Source organism: Grammomys surdaster, unplaced genomic scaffold (assembly GCF_004785775.1).
Source record: "Grammomys surdaster isolate TR1022 unplaced genomic scaffold, NIH_TR_1.0 126013, whole genome shotgun sequence".
Classification (NCBI taxonomy): Eukaryota; Metazoa; Chordata; class Mammalia; order Rodentia; family Muridae; genus Grammomys; species Grammomys surdaster.
In genome coordinates, this window is record NW_021620828.1 from 125,767 (window position 1) to 143,188 (window position 17,422).

Consider the following 17,422-nt stretch of genomic DNA (forward strand, 5'->3'; position numbering starts at 1 on the left):
AAGAAAGAAAGAAAGAAAGAAAGAAAGAAAGAAAGAAAGAAAGAAAGGGAGAAAGAGAGAAAGAGAGAAAGAGAGAAAGAGAGAAAGAAAGAGAGGGAAAGAAGAAAGATAAAAATAGAGAGAGAAAGAAAGAAAAAGAAGGAAAGAAAGAAAGAAAGAGAGAGAGAGAGAGAAAGAAAGAAAGAAAGAAAGAAAGAAGAAAAAGGAGGAAGGAAGGAAGGAAGGAAGGAAGGAAGGAAGGAAGGGAGGGAGGGAGGGAGGGAGGAAGGAAGGAAGGAAGGAAGGAAGGAAGGAAGAAGAGAGGAAAGAAAGAAATGAAAGAAACTCTTAGTAAGGGATACAAACAAGACAAATGTACATTGGGAGAGGTAGAAAAAGGCTACTCCAAACCTTTATTTTTTGCTTCTAGCATTTTATAGCTTTTTTAGTAAAAAAATCTTCTATATAAGAAAAAAATTACCTCATACATAAAATGTTAAAGAAAAGGGAATTATAGCACAAAAGAGATTCAAAGTTCAAAGCAGTGTTTCATTGTGTGAGTTCATTATAAGTTTAGAGCAACAGTTTCATATGGCCTTGCTTTTCCACAGTGAAGACTTGTGATCTATTTCTTGGATCAAATGTAGCATAAATGTTTTTTCTCTGATCATTAATTTGATCCAATCCTTTTTGTTTCCCTAGTCTATGACACATAAAGGTATATAGAGCTCTATTTGCAACTTTTATTCTATAGGGCGCTTGAGAAGAGTTGTATCAATTTACAAGCTCTATAAAATCATGACCAGCAATTAGGAAATGGTCAATTCATCTAAACAGCATTACTACATGGAAGAACACCTTCATATTGATTCTGCAGGAAATTGACCCAATAGAGTGGGTAAATACCCAGGAAATCATTAAGCTATGTAATAGTGAGAGGAAAGAGAAGCAATATCTGAGTCAAAATCTCTGGGGTCGTTGCCTCTCAGAGTGTACCCATTGCAGCCACACAAAACTGTGGATGTCTTGAGAAATCTTAGTTCATTGTCAGAGCCTTTCCAAGATGGCTTCTAACAGCAACTTAAGGGAACAGGGCATGAGGTCTGGGGGCAGGGCATGCAGTGAGTTTTACTGGGACAGTTGTACAGAGACAGCTTGCAGACAGAACAAGCTAGACACAGGTAAAGACAGAACCACCCATATTTGAAAAGGAGCAAAGCATTGAGAACATATTGCCAAAGTTAGTATTAAGGTAAGCAGAGCAAATCCAGTCAGAAACTGAGAGAAGTCAGATTGAACCAATCAGCTTGGAGAAAGTTTGAGCAAGAATAGCTGAGTTAAACCAGTCAGCCAGAGCTCAGAAAGAGTTAGATTATTAGGGATTCAGGAATAAGTCTCAAATGCTGTAAACACTCTAGAACTAAACTAGATTGTGATGAATCTAGAAGCATCCAGAAATAAGCTTAGGTTAGCAGACAGAGGCAATACGCCTCAGAGATGACAATTAACTTCACAAAAATAAAAGTTATATTTACAAATACTTATTTGAAGAGACTAATTTCATCTACATATCTTTATTTTATTTATTTACCAAAAGCAGTTACTTCCACTAAAGTCTTGATCACTAAAATCCTTTCAGAAAACTACCCAAGATGTTTCTTTTTTTTCTTTCTTTCTAGGTAGGCCATGGGTGTATCTGATCATTACAAGGATAAAACCATCTAAAGAATTAATCCAAAATGAATCAGTTATTCTTACAATGATTCTGCAGGGACAAAATTCTGGTATTTGGCATTGGAAAGGACAAAGTAAGGAATTCTTGGCCTGATGGCACTAAGCAGACCCCTTAACCCTGTTCTCTGAGGAATTCCACTCTGAGCACAGCACACAGTGCTGACTTCAGAGATACTCACCTGATTGTGGTATATTCCCCAAATTATGAGTTCATCATTTAGGGAAAGATGCTGAACACTGTGAGATTCAAAGACAAACTCGCCAACTTTCACTTGAGTTTTGGGAACATTCAGCGGAGACTGGTAATTAAAAATGTCAAGTTTGGTTGCCGAAACTTCCTTGTTCACAAGGTTCTCCTCATTGGAGCTTCTCCCAAGTTGGCCCTTTTGTAAGAATGGATGAAGCTGAAATAGAAAATAATGTTCGAAACTTGCACTAAAAGTCATTGAGATGCAAATAAACCCGGTTACTTTAACTGTCCTTTCTTTCACTCACTGTATGTTCCTTTGCCTTTGATTTTTCTTCCATTAATAAACATTTATCATAAGACTAGTGGATGCTATATGAAAGAATTAGCATAGTCATATGCTATTTACCAACACTATCACCACTATTCAAATTTGAAAACTGAACTTTTCTCAGTTACTCAGTGATGAAAGGAATGCTCTGTCCACCAGATTCTAATTTTTATGAAAAGTAAGAAAAATTTGAATGCGATATTATAAACACTTGCAGAATAGCTTTTTCAGAAAAATTACAATTTTTTTCACAAATACAAATTACTTGAGAAAGTTCTAATAAAATAAAATTTTCAGATTTTAAAATATGAAATTTGTAAATAAGAAAGGAAGAGAAAGGAGAACACACGTGATATAGAAACGCAGAGGATCATGTGATGGAGAGCTTCCAAGACAGATGGGAGTCAAAGAGAATAGAGTGGAGTAAGTTAACCAAAGCCAAACCTATATAAAGAAGTCACACATATAGCTACATCTTTAAGCTAGTTAGAAAGAAAATATAATTTAAAAAGAATTTGAACAGAGGTATTACAGTCTATTTTATATAAAATATCCCTGTGGCCATTAGGAAGCCACCAAAAGACCCCAAGACTATGCAGGTTATGATCACTACGCTGAGTTACATGGAAGAATCAGAAGGAAGACCCTATTGCTGAAGACACCACACACCTTGACTTCAACACAATAGTAAGGCTGGAACTAAGGTGAAAACTTTCTCCCTGTTGTCTGTTCTGCTTTTTTGTCTGTCTGGCACACTTTACTCTGGCAGAAGCTGAACTGCATGCTGCTGTGAAAGAAAAGTCAGCAGAGGCCTCTCCCAACTGTGGACCTTGCATTCTATAATACCAACTTCCCAGACACAATGTGCATACTGGAAAACTACTGGCACAACGGTCATGGGAATAAACAACTGCTAACTGACTGCATTTGAGGACTTCTTTATAAAAGAAACTCATGCCTGTTTCTGCAAAGCTATTCAATATCCATGTCTGGGGAAATCAAAAGTCCTATGGGTGAGCCTACATTTTGTTTGACTAAGAAGACACATTATTGAACTGCCTCATGTATATTTACATACATAGAATAGTGCTATCATCGGATTATATCTGAGAATCTTCTCTTTGCCAGGAATATCAGTGCTTGAGGAAAACAATGACCATTGAGTGCTCATACTGAAATGAGACAGCCATGTGACTGTTCCTAAAGCACAGGAGAGATTGTGAAAGAGGGGATAGAGAGAATGCAAGAGCAAAATGCTGGGGAGAAGGTCCATGAAATGCTGTCTTTTAGCTGTGACATGGTCATGGCACTCATGAACTTGTGGCAGTTAAGTTTGCCTCTATAGAACCAGCACAAGACTGAGCCAATAAAAATGTTAAACCACAGAGTACAGAGGGGGCTAATGGGATCCAGCTCCTCACATGACCCGTGTTAGAAACGAAAAGATTCTGAAGGAAAGGTAATCATTGCGATCAGAAATGCCATCAATTTTGTATTCCTTCTGCCTCATTATTTTTTATTGGATGTTTTATTTACATTTCGTATGTTGTCCCCTTACCCCATTCCCCACCCACCCAGGAACCCCCTATCTCATCACCCTTCCTCCTGCTTCTCTGGGGATGTACCCCGACCTACCCCCCCAACTCCCACCTCCCCATCCTCAAATTCCCACCCCCTGGGGAGTCCAGCCTTCATGAGGCCAAGGATCTATTCTCCCACCTATGCCCAGACAGGGCCCTCCACTCTTACATATACAGCTGAAGCCATGGGTCCCTCCCTAAGTGCTCCCAGGCTGGTGGTTTAGACCCTGGGAGCTCTGTTTGGTTGGTATTGTTGCTATCCTCATGGGGCCACAAACCCTTTCAGCTCCAATGGTATTCACTCTAACTCCTCCATTGGGAACCCCTTGATCAGTTCAATGTCTAGTTGTGAACATCTGCCTCTGAATGTGTCAGACTCTTGAAGACCTCTGAGGAGACATCTTTATCACGATCTTATGAGCATGCACTTCCTGATATCCACATCAGCATCTACCCTTGGTGACTGCACTTGGGATGGATATCCAGGTGGAATGGTCTTCAGATGGCCCCTCCTTCAGTTTCTGTCCCTCACTTTGTCTCCATATTTGCTCCCTTGAGTATTTTGTTGCTCCTTATAAGAAGGACTGAATCACCCCCACTTGATCTTCTTTCTTCATGAGCTTCATGTGGCCTGTGAGTTGAATCTTGGGCATTTCAAGGTTCTGGACTAATATCCAACAATCAGTGAGTGTATACCATGTATATTCTTTTGTGATTGGCTTACCTCACTCAGGATGATAATTTCTAGTTCCATCCATTTCTAGTTCCATCCATTTCCTAGGAATTTCTTGAATTCATTGGTTTTAATAGATGACTAATACTCCAGTGTAAATGTACCACATTTTTTGAATGCATTCCTCAGTTGAAGGTCATCTGGGTTCTCTCCTGCTTCTGGCTATTATAAATAAGGCTGCTATGAACATAGTTGAGCATATGTCCTTGTTATATGTTAGAGCATCTTCTGGGTATATGCCTAGGAGAGGTATAGCTGAATCCTCAGGTAATGCTATGTCCAATTTTCTGAGGAACCGCCAGACTGATTTCCAAAGTGGTTGCACCATCTTGCAGTCCCACCAACAATGGAGGAGTGTTCCTCTTTCTCCACAACCTCACCAGCATCAACTATCACCTGAGTCTTTAATCTTAGCCATTCTGGCTATTGTGAGATGGAATCTCAGGGTTGTTTTGATTTCCATTTCCCTGATGACTAAGGATACTGAACATTTCTTTAGGTGCTTCTTGGCAATTCGAGTTTCCTCAGTTGAGAATTCATTGTTTAGCTCAATACCTCATTTTTAAATAGAGTTATTTGGTTGTCTGGAGTCTAATTTCTTGAGTTCTTTGTGTATATTGGATATTAGCCCTCTATCAGATGAAGGATTGGTAAAGATCTTTTCCCAATTTGTTGCCTGTCGATTTGTCCTATTGACAGTGTCCTTTGCCTTACAGAAACTTTGCAATTTTATGAAGTCCCATTTGTCAATTCTTGTTCTTAGAGCACATGCCATTGGTGTTTTGGTGTTCTGTTCGGGAACTTTTCCCCTGTGCCCAAGTATTCAAGGCTCTTCCCCACCTTCTCTTCTATTAGTTTCAGTGTATCTGGTTTTATGAGAAGGTCATTTATCCACTTAGACTTGAGCTTTGTACAAGGAAATAAGAATGGATCAATTTTCATTCTCCTACACGTTGACCTCCAACTGAACCAGCAACATTTGTTGAAAATGTTGTCCTTTTTCCACTGGACAGTTTTAGCTCCTTTGTCAAAGATCAAGTGACCATAGGTCTGTGGGTTCATTTCTGGGTCTTCAATTCTATTCCATTGATCTTCCTGCCTGTTTCTGTACCAATACCATGTAGTTTTTATCACTATTGCTCTGTAGTACAGCTTGAGGTCAGGTGATTCCTCCAGAAGTTCTTTTATTGTTGAGAATAGGTTTCACTATCCTGGGTTTTTTGTTATTCCAAATGAATTTGAGAATTTCCTTTTCTAACTCTGTGAAGAATTGAGTTGGGATTTTAATGGAAGTTGCATTGAATCTGTAGATTGCTTTTGGCAAGATGGCCATTTTTATTATATTAATCTTGCCAATCCATGAGCATGGGAGATCTTTCCATCTTCTGAGATCTTCTTTGATTTCTTTCTTCAGGGACTTGAAGTTCTTGTCATACAGGTCTTTCACTTGCTTGGTTAGATTTACATCAAGGTATTTTATATTATTTGCGACTATAGTGAAGGGTGTCATTTCACTAATTTTCTTTTCAATCTGTTTATCTTTCATGTAGAGGAAGGCTACTGGTTTGTTTGAGTTGATTTTATAACCAGCCACTTTGCTGAAGTTGTTTATCAGGTTTAGGAGTTCTCTGGTGGAAGTTTTGGGATCACTTAAGTATACTATCCTATCATCTGCAAATAGTGATATTTTGACTTCTTCCTTTCCTATTTGTATCCCTTTGACTTCTTTTTGTTGTCTAATTGCTCTGGCTAGGACTTCCAGTACTATATTGAATAGGTAGGGGGAGAATGGCCTGCCTTGTCTAGTCCCTGATCTTAGTGGGATTGCTTCAAGTTTCTCTCCATTTAGTTGGTGTTGGCTACTGGTTTGCTGTATATTGCTTTTACTATGATTAGGTAAGGGCCTTGAATTCCTGATCTTTCCAAGACTTTTATTGTGAAGGGATGTTGAATTTTGTCAAATGCTTTCTCAGCATCTAATGAGATGTTCATGTCGTGTTTTTCTTTGAGTTTGTTTATATAGTGGATTACATTGATGGATTTCCGAATATTGAACCATCCCTTCATTCCTGGGATAAAACATACTTGATCATGATGGATGATTGTTTTGATGTGTTCTTGGATTCAGTTTGCTAGAATTTTATTGAGTATTTTAGCATCGATGTTAATAAGGGAGATTGGTCTGAAGTTCTCTTTCTTTGTTGGATCTTTGTGAGGTTTGGGTATGAATGTAATTGTAGCTTCATAGAACGAATTGGGTAATGTTCCTTCTGTTTCTATTTTGTGGAATAGATTGAAGAGAATTGGTATTAGGTCTTCCTTGAAGGTCTGACAGAATTCTGCACTAAAACCATCTGGTCCTGGGCTGTTTTTGGTGGGAAGACTTTTAATGACTGCTGCTATTTCCTTAGAGGTTATGGGAGTGTTTAGATGGTTTATCTGCTCCTAATTTAACTTTGGTACCTGGTATCTGTCTAGGAAGTTGTCCATTTCATCCAGGTTTTCCAGTTTTCTTGAGCATAGGCCTTTGTAGTAGGATCTGATGTTTTTTTTTAATTTCTTCAGTTTCTGTTGTCATCTCTCCCTTTTTAGTTCTGATTTTATTAATTTGGATACTATCTCTGTGCCCTCTGGTTAATCTGGCTAAGAGTTTATCTATCTTGTTGATTTTTTCAAAGAACCAGCTCCTGGTTTTGTTGATATTTTGTATTGTTCTTTCTGTTTCTATTTGGTTGATTTCAACCCTGAGTTTCATTATTTCCTGCCTTCTACTCCTCTTGGGTGTATTTGCTTCTTTTTGTTCTAGAGCTTTTAGTTGTGCAGTCAAGTTGTTAGTGTATGCTGTCTCCAGTTTCTTTTTGTAGACACTTAGAGCTATGAGTTTTCCTCTTAGCACTGCCTTCATGGAGTCCCACAAGTTTGGGCATGATGTGTCCTCATTTTCATTAAATTCTAAAAAGTCTTTAATTTCTTTCTTTATTTCTTCCTTGACCAAGTCATCATTGAGTAGAGAGTTGTTCAGTTTCCATGTGCATGTGGGTTTTCCATTGGTTTTGTCATTATTAAAGACCAGTCTTAGTCCGTGTGATCTGATAAGATGCATGGGATTATTTCAATCTTTTTATATCTGTAGAGGCCTGTTTTGTGACCAATTATATGGTCTATTTTGGAGAAGGTAACATGAGGTACTGAGGAAAAGGTATATTCTTTTGTTTTAGGATGAAATGTTCTATAGATGTCTGTTAAGTCCATTTGGTTCATAACTTCTGTTAATTTCAAAGTGTCTCGGTTTAGTTTCTGTTTCTGTGGTCTGTCCATTGCTGAGAGTGGGGTGTTGAAATGCCCCACTATTATTGTGTGAGGTGTAATGTGTGTTTTGAGCTTTAGTAAAGTTTCTTTTATGTATGTAGGTGCCCTTGCATTTGGAGCATAGATGTTCAGTATTGATAGTTCACCTTTGTAGATTTTTCCTTTGATGAGTATGAAGTGTCCTTCCTTATCTTTTTTTGATTAATTTTGGATGAAAGTCAATTTTATTTGATATTAGAATGGCTACTCCAGCTTGTTTCTTGGGACAATTTGCTTGGAAAATTGTTTTCCATCCTTTTATTCTGAGTTAGTGTCTGTCTTTGTCACTGAGGTGCGTTTCTTGTATGCAGCAAAATTCTGGGTCCTGTTTGTGTATCCAGTCTGATAGTCTGCGTCTTTTTATTGGGGAATTGAGTCCATTGATGTTAAGAGATATTAAGGAAAAATGATTGTGGCTTCCTGTTATTTTTGTTATTAGAGGTAGAATTATGTTTGTATAGCTATCTTCTTTTGGGGTTGTTGGAAGTTTACTTTCTTGCTTTTTCTAGGTTGTAGTTTCCCTCCTTGTGTTGGCATTTTCCATCAATTATTCTTTGAAGTGCTGGGTTTGTGTGAAAATATTGTACAAATTTGGTTTTGTCATGGAATATCTTGATTTCACTATCTATAGTGATTGAGAGTTGTGCTGGATATAGTAGTCTGGACTGGCATTTGTGTTCTCTTAGAGTCTGTATGATGTCAGTCTGGACTCTTCTGGCTTTTATAGCCTCTGGTGAGAATTCTGGTGTAATTCTTATAGGTCTGCCTTTATATGTTACTTGACCTTTTTCCCTTATTGCTTTTAGTATTTTTTCTTTGTTTTGTGCGTTTGATGTTTTGATTATTATATGATGGGAGGTATTTCTTTTCTGGTCTAGTCTATTTGGTGTTCTGTAGGCTTCTTGTATGTTTATGGGCATCTTGTTCTTTAGGTTAGGGAAGTTTTCCTCAATAATTTTGTTGAAGATATTTACTGGCCCTTTAATTTGTTAATCTTCATTCTCATCTATACCTATTATCCTTTGGTTTGGTCTTCTCATTGTGTCCTGGATTTCCTGGCTATTTTGGGTTAGGAGTTTTTTTGCATTTTGCATTTTCATTGACAACTGTGTCAATATTTTCCATGGTATCTTCTGCACTTGAGATTCTGTCTTCTGCCTCTTGTATTCAGTTGGTGATACTTGAGTCTATGACTCCTGATCTCTTTCTTAGGTTTCCTAACTCAATATTTGTCTCCTTTTGAGATTTCTTTATTGTTTCTATTTCCATTTTCAGATCCTGAATGGTTTTGTTTAATTCCTTCTTTGTGTTTTCTTGCAATTCTTTAAGGGATTTCTGTGATTCCTCTTTAAGGGCTTCTCCCTATTTACTTGTACTCTCCTGTATTTCTTTAAGGGAGTTACTTATGTCCTTCTTAAAATCCTCTATCACCATCATGAGAAGTGATTTTAATTCTGAATCCTGTTTTTCTGGTGTAATGGGGTGTCCAGGGCTTGCTATATTGGAAGAACCTGGTACTGATGATGCCAAGTAACTTTGGTTTCTGTTGCTTATGTTCTTGCACTTGCCTTTCGCCATCTGGTTAACTCTAGTGTTACCTGCCCTCACTGCATAAGACTGGGGTCTGTATTTCCGGTTATCTTGCTTGTGGCAGAGCTCCTCAGAGTCCAGATGTCTCTGTGGTCTTATGATCCTAATCTCCTGGGTGGAAGAACTCCTGGGACTCAGGCCACCTCTTGGATATGGAAATCCTTCTGCTCTGGGTGCAGTGGTTCCTCTAGGATGGCTCAGGATACGATGTCTCCCGAGTGCAAACCACCTTGGTGTCTGCTGCTCTGAGTGCAGTGGCTCCTCAGCTGCTCTGAGTGCAGTGGGTCCTCTAGGATGGCTCAGGATTCAGTATCTCCACAGGAGCAGACCAACTCTCCCTTCTGCCTCATTAGATAGCTGAATATTCATGTGCACATGAAAGGCCCTGTGGTCATAAATCCACTCAGTTGTTGGAAAAAAAAAAGACATGACTGCACCATAGGGACATGGTGGGAGAATGGAGGATCTGTGAAGATGGAGAGAGCTAAGGGACTGAGGGAAACAGGTATGAGCAGAAGGTATATGTACTGGTGTGCTTGTATATAACTGTCCAAGTATGCATTATTTTAATAGACCATATAGGATAGATATAAAAATGACTATGTCTAACTTTATAATTTAAATTGAAAAAAAAGCCCCCAAAAATAAAAACAATTCTCTGAAAAAATAAGTGAAATATATCCCTTCCTTAGACAGGAGGATGATTTACTTTTCCAGATTGAATCAACAAAATTGTCCTCTTAAAGTGAAGGAAAAATGAATATGATCGGAGATTTAAAATACACAGGAACAAAATATTGCTCATGTTCCAGTCCTGTAGCAATGTTAAAGGAAACTTTCAGAGAAGAGAAAAACTGTATATGCTAGAAAATGAAACTGACATAGAGACAAGAATACCAATGAAACAGAATACCATAGTAAAATTGAGCACTGTATTTTCTTTATTTTTCTAATAGGATAAAATCTGCACAAAACCACAAAATGAATACAATATCACGTGGCTATGTCTTTGGATAAATGAAACACTTTTCAGCACTGTTACAACAAATAGAAAAGAGGAAACAGAAGGGTTGGAGAATCTGCCAGCATTGCTGACAAGCACTATTTTTAAGTATGTCTTGAACATATTAAAAAAAAAACACCAGAATTTGTTAAGTATAGCTGATATTCTATGAGAAAAAGTAGAATAGAAATATTCAATTAAATCTAAAGAATCAGATAAAGAGAAGATGACAAAAAAAGGTGTCAACTGTCCTCAAATAGAAAATTCTCACATGATATTCATTATTATAAAGATCAATAATCATTTTAAAGTGAGTTCACTAAATGCATGAATTTACAACAGAAACAAATTGGAGTAAAACACTATGCTCAACCAGACCAACAAAAAGCTGCTAAGACATGACTGTGTGCTAGTTAACACAAAATCCACAGGGAATGTCAGTGTCCCTGACACAAACTTCCAGGAAATATAAGACTCTGGGAAAGAACAAATTTAATAGAAATAAAACTAGGGATAATAGTAATAGAACAAGGAGAAAATACCAGCTCAAAGGCCCTTTCTTTAACACAATCAAAAAAAGAAAATTTTTCCAAACTGCTAAAAAAATTCATATAAAGGTATACAGAACACCAAATAGATTGGACTAGAAGATAAGCTCACTTTGCTCTATAATAATTAGAACACTAAACATATAAAACAAAGAAAGAACAATAAATGCTTCAATGAAAAAAGGCCAAGTAACATATACAGTTAGACATATTCAAATTGCTCAAACTTCTCAATGGAGACACTAAAAGCCAGAAAAGTCTAGGCACTTGCACTGCAGACTCTAAGATACCATACATGCCCAGATCACTATACCCAGCAAAACTTTCAGTCACCGTAGATGGAGAAAACAAGATATTCCATGATGAAGTCAAATTTAAATATCTATTCACAAGTCCAGCACAACAGATAGTGCTAAAATGAAAACTCCAACCCTGAGAGGCAAAGTACATCCATGAAAACACAGGAAATACATAATATCACAGTAGCAAACCCAAAAACTGGTAGTAAACACACACACACACACCACCACCACCACCACCATCATCACTTCCAGCACCCAATTAAAAAAGAATTGTAAATGACCTCTCAGTATGAACGGATTCAATTCCTCAATAAAAAGACACAAGCTAACAGAATGGATAGGAAAACAGGATCCAACATTCCAAAGCTTGTGTCCGGAGTTAAACAGAAAGTTCTCAATACAAGAATCTCAAAAGGGTGAGAAACATTTAAAAGTAATATTCAATATCCTTATCCATTAGGGAAATGGAAATTTTCCTGAGCAGAACACCAATGCCTTATGCACTAAGGTCAAACATAGACAAATAAGACCTCATAAAATTACAAAGCTTCTGTAAGGCAAAGGACATTGTCAATAGGATAAAATGGGACCCAACAGATTAAGAAAAGATCTTTACCAATCCTACATTCGATACAGGGATAATATCCAATATATACAAAGAACACAAGAAGTTAGACTACAGACAACCAAATATCCCTATTTAAAAATGAGGTACAGAGCTAAACAGAAAATTCTCAACTGAGGAAACTCGATGGCTGAGAAGCACCTAAAGAAATATTCAACATCCTTAGTCATCAGGGAAATGTAAATCAAAACTACCCTGAGATTCCACCTCACACCCCTCAGAATTCCTAAGATCAAAAACTCAGATGACAGCAGATACTGGACAGGATGCGGAGAAAAAGGAGCACTTCTCCATTGTTGATGGGATTGCAAGCAGGAACAAATACTCTGGAAATCAGTTTGATGGTGCCTCAGAAATTTGGACATAGTACTACCTGATGATTCAGCTATACCACTCCTGGGCATATACCCAGAAGATGCTCCAACATGTAACAAGGACACATGCTCCACTATGCTCATAGCAGCCTTATTTATAATTGCCAGAAGCTAGAAACAACACAGATGTCTCTAAACAGATAAATGGATACAGAAAATGTGGTACATTTATGCAATGAAGTACTGCTCAGCTATTAAAAACAATGACTTAATGAAATTCACAGGCAAATGGATGAAACTCGAAAATATCATCCTGAGTGAGTTAACCCAGTCACTAAAAGAACAAACATGGTATGCACTCACTGATATGGTATATTAGCCCAAAAGTTTGAAATATCAAGATAAAATTCACAGACCATATGAAGTTCAAGAAGAGGGGAAACCACACTGAGGATGCTTTATTGTTTCTTAGAAGGGCAACCAAATACTCACAGGAGAAATTACAGAGATAAGGTGTGGAGCAGGGACAGAAGGAAAGGCCATCCAAAGACTGCCCCACCTGGGGATCCATCACATATACAGTCCCCACACCTGGATGCTAGTGTGGATGCCAGGAAGCGCTTGCTGACAGGAGCCTGATATGGCTGTCTCCTGAGAGGCTATGTCAGAGCCTAACAGATACAGAGGCAGATGCTCACAACCAACATTTGGACTGAGTGTGGGGTCCCCAGTGGAGGAGTTGAAGAAGGGACTGAAGCAGGTGCGGTGGCTTGCAGCCTCATGGGCAGAGCACCAGTGTAAACATGCCAGGCCCCCAGAGCTCCTAGGGACTGGACCACCAACCAAAGAGTACATACAGAGGCAACCATGACTCTGGTCACATATGGGGCAGACAATGGCCTTATTGGACATCAGTAGGAGGAGTGGCCTTTGGGGCTGAGGGGGCTTGATGCGCCAGTGGAGGGGAATTCCAGGGCAGGAAGTCTGGAGTGAGCAGGTTGGTGGTAGAAGGCAGGGGGATGGGGGATGGGATAGGGAGTTCTGAATGGGAGACCTGGAAAAAGGATAACATTTGAAATGTAAATAAAGAAATTATCCAGTAAAAGGAAAAAAATTTAGCTCAACTTTAAACACTACAGTGTTTTATTTTTCTAACTCAATATCTTTATGCCACTTTATGCTACTGAAATAAACATGAATTCCTTGAGGAAAGAGAAAGTAACATAAGGAAACATGCTAGCATAAGAAATATTTTTCTAACACTAAGTATGATAGATCATGAATCAAAATGCAGAAATTACAAGCCAGGGCCCAATACTCTAGGAAAATATAAGACCAGTTACTGCTACCTTCCATGGGAGAGGAGCCTTGAGGACACTTTTATCATGTGAGTCTCCTTCCACTCTGAGTGACAGCTCCTCATGGAGTGCCTGAGCAATGGCGTGTACAGCAGCATGGACTTTGAAGCTCAAGGGTGAGGTATTCATATCCCAAAGATGAAAAGGACGTGTGCTCAGGCTGCCATTTTGCCCACATCGACTTAGTTCCCTGATGTTGTCCTGATAGAAATGTGGACATTCAAATATGATAGACCACTCATCCTGGACAAAGATATCATGAGGGCACTTTCTAGGTTGAACACTTCTGAGAAAATCCTTGAATCCCAGAATTTCATCCACATGAACTGAAAATGATAATACTGTACCAAAAAATGTATGAACTAGATTTTGTTCAAAAGGATATGCGGTGACATACCAATCAAAAGTTGTGATCCAGACAGTACCAAAAGGAGTATACAAATTGATCGTACGGATAATGAAAAAAGCATATGTGACATCAAATGCAACGATCACACATGGCAAAGGTGCTCTTTCCATAAAAGTTTCCCAGTATGCTAGGTCCTCAGGATCTCTACCCTTTTCTGCAAATGCAACACAAAGTCCATGGTTGGTCATCTCCTCTGTGATGTCCTTAATGAAGACTTCTCCACTCAAATCATCTGAAACCAACAGACCAACCCAGACCCAAGAGAAGTATAGCAGCAGTTGAATAATTCCCTGATACACAGCTGTGTTGTTCGTAGGAAACTGGTAAGGAGACTGGAGCTGGACTCGGGTCCCAAGACTCTGGTCAAAAGGAGCATAGCTGACCTAAACAGAAAGAAAGTTACAACTCAAGTCAAGACAATTAGGTTTATTGTCATGTGATTTGGTTTACCTTGTCTGGTTATTCACTCTAGGAGAAAATAAACAGTTAAATAACTTTATTAAGAAATACCAATTTGTTACCTATGTCACTTACTACTTACATGAAATGTATCTTAATCATTGTACTTTTACAGAATATATCAAAAAGACCATGAAGTGTCTATCTCCTGATCTCAGTTAAGGCAATACCTGTCAAACAGGAGCATTTGCAAATCTGTCACTTCCCATACCAAAACATTCACCTTCCTGATAATGAAAGTGGAGAAACATTAACACAAAGGCCCTTTTACTTGAACTGAAAAATCTGTCACTAACTAACCAATAAACAGGAATCTAAAAAGCATTGTAAAATCCGCTAGTGAAGTCTATATTTCACTAGAAGTTCCTATGTATTTGTCTTTCTGCAAAACTTACTCCTTAGTCAACTAAGCAAAAATAAGCTTGCTTAGGTTAGATTGCTGACTATCTACCACAATGCTTGTTGTAAGTCTCTCTTTTAACAGGACCCTCTGGTCACTCTCATCACATTCCTATCCTTTTCAACAGAAGACTTGAGTTGAGTTGTCTACATTATCATTCCTATACACTTTAGGGCATCTCCTCTGGGATGGGGTCGGGAGGAATAGACTACATTATTAATTGTCTAATCTGTGATATCCAATGAGAAATTACCAAATTCACTTCACTTAATCTAATATTGGCATGAAACAATGCTTTTCCTTAAAATATGCTTTTTAATGAGTTCCTGGATTCTTTCTTTAGTCAAGGAACGTATTTCTAAGGTTTGGCCAACACTATCAGTCTGCCTTACAGAACCTTCTATCTCTCTCTACACTGGTGGTATCAGAATATCCTCCTGTCCCATGGCTCAGACTGGAACTTGATCCCATCTCCACACATATTCCCTAAATATTAATCTCCTCAAATCAGAAGCCCACTCAGTCATGCCCTAATGTATGGTTCATAACCTGGGTTTATGCACTGTTTTCCCCAGGCATCTGAGTTTAGATCCTTAGTGAACATTTCACATATTGGATCATAAAAATTGAATACAGACACTCATTAGATGTTAATTGATTGGGGGAGAGGGGTGGACGGGTAGAAGAAAAGGGATAAGAAGCAAGGAATCATGAAATGAAGCAAACATGAATACTTTGAGGAAGGAAACAGTAGCATAAAGAAATATTTATGAAGAGTTCTGACGCAAGCAAGATAACTGGAAATACAAACTCCAGTCAGACACAGTGAGGGCAGGTAACACTAGAGATAACCAGATTGCAAAAGGCAAGCACAAGAATATAAGCAAAAGAAACAAGAGTTACTTGGCATCATCAGTACCCAGTTCTCCCACCATACCAAGCCCTGAATACCCCATCACACCGGAAAAGCAAGATTCAGAATTAAAATCACGTCTCATGATGGTGATAGAGGATTTTAAGAAGGACATAAGTAACTCCCATAAAGAAGTACAGGAGAGCACAAGTAAACAGGTAGAAGCTCTTAAAAAGGAAACACAGAAATCTCTTAAAGAACTGTAAGAAAACACAAAGAAGGAATTAAACAAAACCATTCAGGATCTGAAAATGGAAATAGAAACAATAAAGAAATCTCAAAGGGAGACAACCATAGAGATAGAAAACCTAAAAAAGAGATAAGGAGTCATAGACATAAGCATCACCAACCGAATACAAGAGATAGAAGGGAGAATCTCATGTGTAGAAGGTACCACGGAAAACATTGACACAACAGTCAAAGAAAATGCAAAATGCAAAAAGCTCCTAACCCAAAACATCCAGGAAATTCAGGACGCAATGAGAAGATCAAACCTAAGGATAATAGGTATAGATGAGAATGAAGATTCCCAAATTAAAGGGCCAGTAAATATCTTCAACAAAATTATTGAGGAAAACTTCCCTAACCTAAAGAACAAGATGCCCATAAACATACAAGAAGCCTACAGAACACCAAATAGACTAGACCAGAAAAGAAATACCTCCCATCATATAATAATCAAAACATCAAACGCACAAAACAAAGAAAAAATACTAAAAGCAATAAGGGAAAAAGGTCAAGTAACATATAAAGGCAGACCTATAAGAATTACACCAGAATTCTCACCAGAGGCTATAAAAGCCAGAAGAGTCCAGACTGACATCATACAGACCCTAAGAGAACACAAATGCCAGTCCAGACTACTATATCCAGCACAACTCTCAATCACTATAGTTGGTGAAACCAAGATATTTCATGACAAAAGCAAATTTGCACAATATCTTCACACAAACCCAGCAATTCAAAGGATAATTCATGGAAAACACCAACACAAGGAGGGAAACTACAACCTAGAAAAAGCAAGGAAGTAAACTTCCAACCACCCCAAAATAAGATAGCTATACAAACATAATTCTACCTCTAATAACAAAAATAACAGGAAGCCACAATCATTTTTCCTTAATATCTCTTAACATCAATGGACTCAATTCCCCAATAAAAAGACGCAGACTATCAGACTGGATACACAAACAGGACCCAGAATTTTGCTGCATACAGGAAATGCACCTCAGTGACAAAGACAGACACTAACTCAGAATAAAAGGATGGAAAACAATTTTCCAAGCAAATGGTCCCAAGAAACAAGATGGAGTAGCCATTCTAATATCAAAATAAATCGACTTTCAACCAAAAGTAATAAAAAAAGATAAGGAAGGACACTTCATACTCATCAAAGGAAAAATCTACAAAGGTGAACTCTCAATTCTGAACATCTATGCTCCAAATGCAAGGGCACCTACATACATAAAAGAAACTTTACTAAAGATCAAAACACACATTACACCTCACACAATAATAGTGGGGCATTTCAACACCCCACTCTCAGCAATGGAAAGATCACGGAAACAGAAACTAAACCGAGACACTTTGAAATTAACAGAAGTTATGA

The 17,422-nt window shown here is 38.1% G+C and overlaps 1 protein-coding gene across 1 annotated transcript in view; it reads right to left on the minus strand.

Annotated features, from left to right (window-relative positions):
- The window catches only part of LOC114610044 (vomeronasal type-2 receptor 26-like), a 37,687-nt gene that overhangs the window by 9,356 nt on the left and 10,909 nt on the right, over positions 1-17,422 (minus strand). The window contains exons 3-4 of the mRNA XM_028754514.1: positions 13,624-14,424; positions 1,893-2,117 (exon numbers count right to left, since the gene is read on the minus strand). Of these exons, the coding sequence (XP_028610347.1) occupies positions 1,893-2,117; positions 13,624-14,424 (1,026 nt within the window). The remainder of the gene's footprint in view (positions 1-1,892; positions 2,118-13,623; positions 14,425-17,422) is intronic.